We start from the raw sequence: 8,737 nt of genomic DNA on the forward strand, positions 1-8,737 counted from the left end.
GATGAAAAAACGAAAAGAGAATTTTAAACGAAACCGCATGACCCATAGCGTCCCTATTCATGGGGTGAACATTCAGATCTACAAGCTCACACTTGTAGATCAGCTATTTTAGGCCAAGAATTTAAAGGGACTACACCATGAATTTTAACTTTTCCTTATTTTTGGTGTGTTTTTGGTCTCCCCTACCCCTCTTCTATCCCCTACCCCTACTCATCAAAATGCAATAGAGGACATACAGTAGACGGTGCATTCAATTTTGTTTCCCCATGAGGAAGAAGGGTATTATAATGATGAAGTGTAACTTTATGTTTCATTAGGAATGGGCTCTCTTCAACCTTTTCTGTTCTAAGTTAATGAGATGCTGACATTGCTGAGGAGTTATTTTAAGCTCAGTATATGAACAGTATACAGTATATATGACACTCCTGGATGTGAAGCACCATGTGTGGTTCACACAATAATAATTCTCACACCTGATTAAGTCTGCCGCGGCCCGTGTAATCCCTCAGTCTGCCCTGTGAGTTTAAACTCTGCATGCAAGACAGGGCATTGCCTGGTGCACCTTAAGTGATTAAAGGATTTGAAATTCATATCTGAAACCTTGGTCTATATGCTCATTAGCAGCAGAACCCCTGCAATGAAAATGTGTTGCTCAAAACCTTCAAAAGCCTCGAGCTTGCCCTCGGTGAGGGCAGCAAGCCGAGGGAATAGTTACTGTCAGCCTGTCTCTGCAATTCAACACATTGACTTTGTAGTTACTCTGACTGACACCATACGAGCCCCCACTGACTATCACAAGGCCCAGCTTCACGCCTCGACTTTAATGATTCTGTAAAATGAAAACTGAGAAGAGGAGTTTGTCACTGAAGTTTGCTTACTTCACAAAATGTGCTAGTCATCAAACCTGCCTCATTACTGTATTTGTTTTTGCCTGCTTTATGCTTTTCTGAGATACAAGTATTCCTTACTGGCCCTTACTACTGTTATATATCTTCCAAACTTCTATCAGTGGCTATAAATGTCCTGATAAACCCCCTTCAAAACACCCTAATAAATAAAGCTCTGATTCATAATCCATATCGGATAGCGGGCATTCCAGTGTTTTGTATTCCAGCTTAATCCAAACTTTTTTTCTTTTACCTCATCAAATGTGAGCAATTGTTTGGAAGAACAACATACCTATGTAGGCCTATATAATAACCTGCCATGCTTTATTATTATCTGTTTCCGTGACATCACTGCTTTTACTTTGGAAAACTAATTTACACATGAAAGCAAAAAAAGTCTAAAAGTTCAGTTTCAAACGAACCTTTGATGCATATAGTTCTCTACCTTACATATTCTACTGGAAGGCATGAGCACGGTGTACTGGGTGTACTGGAGCTGTCAGAGTGTCTGAGCAAAACAATGACTAGAATGTGTCCATGGCTGCCATACACAGCCAACAGGCATCAATCTTCAAAAACAGGATTCAGGCAAAGTTTCCCCAGCCAGCCAGTGTCTGTGACAGCTCAAACAATGACAACAATGGAGTTGCGGTGCACACTGCATTGCCACGTGATCCAGCCTTCTAATGCCTGGAACTGGGTCAAAACAAAGTGGCTCCCAAACCTAGTTTGGATCCGAGGTTGACCCGGCATCTCCCAATATCGCTCGGTCCACCAACCCAGCCCACATTATGGAGTATTACTGCATTTTTCATTAGATCCCAATGCGTGGCCTCTCTCTCTCATATCACTAAATGCAGGCCGGTCTTCAATCAGTGAGATTGCCTCCTCGTCTAAAAAGCGAGGCCTGGTTGGAAAGGCCGGACGGACGGAGAGGCGGGTGAAAGGGAGGAAAGGAAAGAATCTTTCCTATGAACACAGAGCCATAATAACACAGACCTCACGGGCTACACATGCAGTTCTTACGTAATCGAGGATGACCGGGGTGTGTGCTGTGCTGGCGCGGGGGGATGATGAGGGGACAGGGGGGGACGTTTGTGTCTTCCAAATACTGCACATACTGTAGCCACTCAAATCAGCGTCCCAGATGGGCTTTTAGTGACCTCACTGTCACTGCAACATGGATCTTTTATGCTGTTCATAATACGTTTTTTTTATTACGTTTTTTTTTTTTCTGACGAGCTGAGGTACATATGCACAAAGATCACACACATGCCATGATGCCATGCAGTGGTGGAAAGTACTGTAACTAAGTAAATTTACTTAAGTACTGTACTTAAGTACAATTTTGAGGTATTTGTATTTCCAATTTCCAATACTTTTACTTCTACTCCACTACATCTCAGAGGCAAATATTGTACTTTTACTCTACCACAATTATTTGAAAACTTTAGTTACTAGTTACTTTTCAGATATAAATTATGATAATTATGAAACATACATTAACCACTTTAGCCTTATTTTATACCCAGGCTATTTGAAAATAGCCGATCTACAAGCTCACGACACGTCGCATCACGACGCGTCGTGAGCTTGTAGATCTGCTATTTTTAAACATTTTAGTACTTTTACTTTTGCTTTTACTTTAAGTACATTTTGATGCCAATACTTTTGTACTTTTACTCGAGTACATTTTTCATTCTGGACTTTCCACCACTTGCTGCCTAGCGTCCCGTTTCTCTTCGTGCCAGCTGGTGTCCCAAACATAACGATTACATTCCAACCAGTGGTGGAAAGTAACTAAGTACATTTACTTAAGTACTGTACTTAAGTACAATTTTGAGGTATTTGTACTTTACTTGAGTATTTCCAATTTCCATTACTTTTACTTCTACTCCACTACATCTCAGAGGCAAATATTGTACTTTTACTCCACTACATTTACTTGAAAACTTTAGTTACTAGTTACTTTTCAGATGTAAATGATGATATAATGAAACATACATTAACCACTTTAGCCCTATTTTATACATAGGCTATTTGAAAATAGCAGATCTACAAGCTCACAACGCGTCGCAGCGCGACGCGTTGTGAGCTTGTAGATCGGCTATTTTCAAATATTTAGTACTTTTACTTTTGATACTTTAAGTACATTTTGATGCCAATACTTTTGTACTTTTACTCAAGTAAATCTTTTATTCTGGACTTTTACTTGTAACAGAGTATTTTTATATTGCGGTATTGGTACTTTTCCTTAAGTAAAGAATTTGAGTACTTTTTCCACCACTGATTCCAACTCTCTCTAACCTTTTCACTGTTTTGAAACGAACGTGGCCTTTGCCCTCTTTCCCCCCCCCCCCCCCCCCTTTGCCCAGGTATCACCACGGTGCTGACCATGACCACCATCAACACCCACCTGAGAGAGACGCTCCCCAAGATCCCCTACGTCAAGGCCATCGACATGTACCTGATGGGCTGCTTCGTCTTCGTCTTCCTGGCCCTGCTGGAGTACGCGCTGGTCAACTACATCTTCTTCGGCCGGGGCCCCCAGCGCCAGAAGAGGGCGGCGGAGAAGACGGCGCTGGCCAACAACGAGAAGCTGAGGATGGATCCGAACAAGGTGGGTATAGCGACCCAGGGTTGCCAGATCTGCTTATTATAATTTACCCCGCAAAGATTTTATTTGAAAATAGCCGATCTACAAGCTCATAGATCTGCTATTTTCAAATAGCTGATGTACATGTGCAAGTACTCATGTGGCCCATAGTCGCTTCTTTTTGGCTGGTTTTCCTAGACCTGGTTGCTTGTTTCTCTCACAGAATCTGGCAACATTGGTAGCGACGACCGCTTCCTTCTCTATGAATACAGTACTGTATCAGCGGTGGTTCTCAAAGTGGGGTCCGGGGACCCCCAGGGGTCCTTGGGGGGGGGGGGGAGTTCCAGGGGGTCCCCAGCTAAAGTTAAACTTTTACACTTTGGCTATTCACTTTGTGCCGCGCTATGAGCTTGTAGATCTGCTATTTTTCAAACATTTTAGTGAACATTTTTAACACCATTTTCTGCTTCTGGGGGTCCCTGGCACAACATATTTTCAGATGGGGGTCCGCGGCCAAATATTTATCCATTTGGGGGTCCTTGACATGAAAAGGTTTGAGAATCACTGCAGTATAGTATAGGGTTGAACAAGGGTGATTCCTTCAGAAACTGCACAGTACAACTTTTATCTCGAGTAACTTTGTTCTTGCAAAGTATATCAAGTAAACTAATAACAACATACACATGCCGGCACGAAGAAAGATACAGTAGCACAGAAATTAACCATTCCCCCCCCCCCTTTTTTTTTAAAACAGTGTTTTGGCTTGATTAAGGACTAATCAAATATATTTGTTTTTCTTTTCATTGCACAACTGTCTAAGGAGTTCAGTAAAACCAAGTTATACAGTAGTAATTAGTGACTGTCCTCCTGTGCCAAGGAAAGACAGCATAATAAGCTTTTACTGCCCACGGTTTGAAATACAGATGAGACACACTGGCATCTGAAAGAGAGGAAGACAGCTCTATCTGACACTTTGTCTTAACGTATTACGCTCATAGTCCACTCTATATTCCTTTTGGAGCTAAACCAAACAACAAGTCAAAATGTAAAGGACAATTTATAGCACATGAACAGTGATCTTCGAGCCAAAATAATGTTCTTTTTAACAACAATACTGTAGATACAAAACAGCTTATGCAAGGATATTATTTAAAGTCTAGGAAAAGTGGTAAAAATAAGGTTTGTTTTCTTTCATGAGGGTAATATTATTACAATATGCCTACTGTACTGTATAACAAAGTTTATATAACAAATAGTGTGAGCTCGTAGTTCTGACAAGTTATTGTTGAATTCAAGGAGCAGTTACTTTTCTCCCATGGAACTTAATAAAGATATAATGGATGAATGCTAGCCTGCACAATAAATCTAGAAATGCTCGATGGAGAGTATATCTCCGCCAGGCAGGGTGGCCTACCCAGAGCTGTATAAGTCATGGGTTGCAGCCGTCAGTAATGGAGGAAGCTACAGGGAGGAAATAGTATTTTATGACATTTACGCACAGGTAAACATTTCTGCATTTACTGGTTAACAAGATCCTCCACTAGAGAGGACTGTCAAAAATCAAATAAAGTTTAGCCAGACAGTTTTTTTCCCCAGTCAAGGCAGCTGGGCAGTGGAACACCCTACTTACTAATATCAGAGAGTTCAATAAAATGTTTAAATCTTCCTTTAAAAAAAGTCTGAAGAAGAAAACATTGAAGCCTCTAGTATTTAAATCTTCCTTAAAAGAAAAGGCTGAAGAAGAAAACATTGAAGCCTGTAGTATTTATTATTTAATTTTCATATTTTATATTAATTTGTATTGTGATTTTGTTTACACTGTCTTTAATGTAGGCCTATGTTGTTTTGAATGAATAAATGAATGAATAGTTTATTCATTCATTCAAAACAACATAGGCCTACATGTTGTTTTGATTCTAGATTTCAAACTAGGTACTTCAAAGAACATTTTGTATCAAATTGTTCAGTGTAGTTATTTTTTCTTTGTATTTACGATTTACTATGATTATGCTTACACGGTTTTAAATGATTTTCCATCGATTTTGAATCTGTGCTCCGCATATATGTGCTACCAACGACGCCCACCCAGTGACTACAGATGTAGAATAGCTCTTTGTATAATTGTGCATTGTCTCTGTCACCCTCTATGGTCAGAAGTGAAAGCGCTTTTGGGTGCATTTCCAAATTAGGGTCGATTCAATGTTGCAACACTGATCCTTCTATCTGCAGGAGTTTAATGGTGTGTCTGACATCAGTGCATTATGTTGATCTGACGGCTTTGTGTTTGTCGCTACATGGTTACTTCCTCAGTGTCACTTGCCTGGTCTTGCCTGTTCTCAGCGGCTTCTCTGGCCATCAAAGCTTGCATTCTATCCTCAGGAGTTTTATGTTTGTGTCTAACATCAGTGCATGTTGAATGGTTTCTGTTGTCTGACATCAATGCATGTTGAGAATCTCCATATTATGTGCATTTTACTCCATGTGCATTTGACTGGAGCCCCCACGGGCAGCGATTTGGTTTATGTCGTGTCTGACATCAGTGCATGTTGCATTTTGACTCCATATTGTGTGCATTTGACGGAGGGCCTGTTGGGGCCGACTGCATGACTCACCCATCCACCCACCCATTAGGCAATTTTAATATAGGATAGGTCCCTGCCCGAGTTATGGAAAAATCTGTAAGAAAATCTAGTTTGGCCTACAGTATATTGTGAGTTGTGCCATGATGCAAGGAATTTGAAGAAACCCCAAAAATATAAGGCTGGCATGAAAAATGGTGGAGTGACTTCCTTGGGCGACTGGCACTCAGGGCCGGCCATAGTGATTTGGGGGCCTGTTTCAAGAGCTAATATGAGCTACCCCCCCCCCCCCCCCCCGCAAAAACATAGCAAAGGCCGCCACTGCTTGCAGTGTGCACAAGACATTTGCCGCTGATTGGTCTAGTAGTGGTTCGCAAGAATAACTCCGGAAACACAGACACTCGCAGGCAGACAGACAGGCGTGACAACATCATCTCCAGTCCGTATACCCGTCTGTTCCAGCCTGTCGGAGATGATGAAGAAAGCGATTACCTTTTGAATGTATTCATAACTCGTTCTCACTGTACTATATACTGCAGCTCACCGAACCCATCCCCATCCCTTTAGCCTTCGCCATGTCAAATAACCACGACAATGTTGTATGCTTTACAGTGGCTGGTGGGGAATGTAGTCGGGCGGGACGATACTCTGTACGCCAGAATGAAGCAGAGGGATCTCGATGGTCATGACTCAATGTGGGAGCCCATCTTTGTGGATGACGGTGGAGCACTAGGATTAAGCGATCAAAAGAACAAGGTTGGTTGAAGCTCAAAAGAGTCAAAACATAGAATACAATTTCCCAGGGTGCCTGATGGCTTAACCAGTTAGTGCACGGACCATAATCCAGATGAAGTCGGGTTTGAATCTGACCCCTCTTGTCTCTTTCCGTGCCCTTTCTAATTACCATGACCTATCTGGAATAAAGCATAAATCTTTAAAAATACAATTGTCCCAGTGATTGCAATAAGTGGTATCGTCTGGTAATACAGTTTTCACATACAGTAATATGCCATTGTTCTTGGAGCTACAATTTGTTTATTTCAGTGTTTATTCTGGTCTTAAAACTGTGATTAAACTGATTTTATAGTCTTGTTCATAGATTACACATAGTGCATGTGCCAAGCAAGCCCGAATACAGTGATGATTGTACTCCAGTTTGTTAACCCATTAAAACCGGGAAAGATTAGATTTTAGGGTTGGCTATTCAAAAATCGTGAAAGTGATGAACAATGTTTAATTACGAAAAAGTTTGAGAACTACTGATTTAGAAGGTATTTGTAGAATCGGCCTCAGGTCCTAATGGGTAAATAAATGAGTTGTTTTTCCACCTGCAGATGGGCTCGCATGAAAACATCCTCCTGGGCACCCTGGACATTAAGAACGACATGGGGCCCTCAGAGCTGGCCCTCGGTCTCAACGACCCGCGGAACACCATGCTGACGTACGACAGCTCCACCCTGCAGTATCGTAAGGCGGGGCTGGCGAGGCACAACTTTGGCCGCAACGCCATGGAGCGTTGCCACGTCACCCAGAAGAAGAGCCGGCTACGGAGGCGCGCCTCGCAGCTCAAGGTCAACATCCCTGACCTGGCCGACGTGAACTCTATCGACAAGTGGTCGAGGATTATCTTCCCCACTGTCTTCTCCTTCTTCAATGTTGTGTATTGGCTTTATTATGTTAATTAGGGAAGGGAGGGGGAAAAATCACTTCATGAGGGCAAAAAACTAAAAAACAAAAACAAGAAAATGTTATTTGTTTCCATTTTGTATCTGGTTTGTTTTGTTTGTGTGCGATCTTGCGAGACAAGACGTATTTACTATATCAATGTCAGGACTGGATCCACCTTAACCACTTAAACCCTTAAGTCTTAGTGAAACGGACCTGAGTTGGACCGTTTGGACCGTTTTTCCCCCCCTCCCGTCTACACCAAATCTCTTCGCCAAAAATAGCCAATCTACAAGCTCACGTTGCGACGCGTTGTGTGCTTCTAGGTGTGCTATTTTTTTGGTGAATGTTCCCCCCAGAATCGGCATGCTGGGGTTCAAGGGGTTAAGTTGGAACACCACAATTGCTGGCTAACACATAGAAACCTTATAGGAGAGATTACAAACATACATGGTGCCTGTTCCTGAGTAACCGTTTATAATTTTACACAGATTATTTTGTGAATTGTGTATTTTGCCATTTTAAAATGTTTGTTTGCATATATTTTTATGTTGTTGTTTTTTATTTTGCTAACTCTACAGAAGAAATAATCTGTTGCCAAAATCTTAGTAAGAAATAAGTTACATAGATATTGGTTTTAGATTATCCAATATTTGTTATCAACACTTGAGAATACAAGTACAACAATTTTCAGGTTGATGTTTTTTCTTCTTTTTTTTTCTAAGATTAATTATTTAAAAGACAGAAAAAAATCTATATTAGAATTGTTTTCTTCTTGATATTCTGAAGCTGTTTTGCATTTTACAATGCCATGTAAAGTCAAATCATTGTGAAACGCAAACATTTTTTCTACTTATAATGGAGACACTGCATAATTTATTTCTAACATTTATCTCAATTCCATAAAACTTTTTGAATCGTTTTTATGACGACATTAGGTACCAAACAAAGACCATTCGAAACATTCCAGGTGTAGGTGCAACTAGCATACTGTACAAGCTCATTGATGG

The 8,737-nt window shown here is 41.0% G+C and overlaps 1 protein-coding gene across 2 annotated transcripts in view; it reads left to right on the plus strand.

Annotated features, from left to right (window-relative positions):
- Window positions 1–7,747, plus strand: part of gabrb2b (gamma-aminobutyric acid type A receptor subunit beta2b) — a gene marked incomplete at both ends in the record, with an annotated part of 134,206 nt that extends 126,459 nt beyond the window's left edge. Inside the window, 3 exons of one of the 2 annotated variants that reach the window (XM_080436260.1) lie at window positions 3,263–3,507; window positions 6,675–6,818; window positions 7,397–7,747. In XM_080436260.1, coding sequence (XP_080292386.1) covers window positions 3,263–3,507; window positions 6,675–6,818; window positions 7,397–7,747 — 740 coding nt within the window. The remainder of the gene's footprint in view (window positions 1–3,262; window positions 3,508–6,674; window positions 6,819–7,396) is intronic. The other variant, XM_080436261.1, reaches the window with a different exon arrangement.
- Between the last annotated feature and the right edge of the window lie 990 nt (window positions 7,748–8,737).

The sequence above is a fragment of the Gymnoscopelus braueri genome, assembly GCF_963280865.1.
Source record: "Gymnoscopelus braueri genome assembly, chromosome: 8".
Taxonomy (NCBI): Eukaryota; Metazoa; Chordata; class Actinopteri; order Myctophiformes; family Myctophidae; genus Gymnoscopelus; species Gymnoscopelus braueri.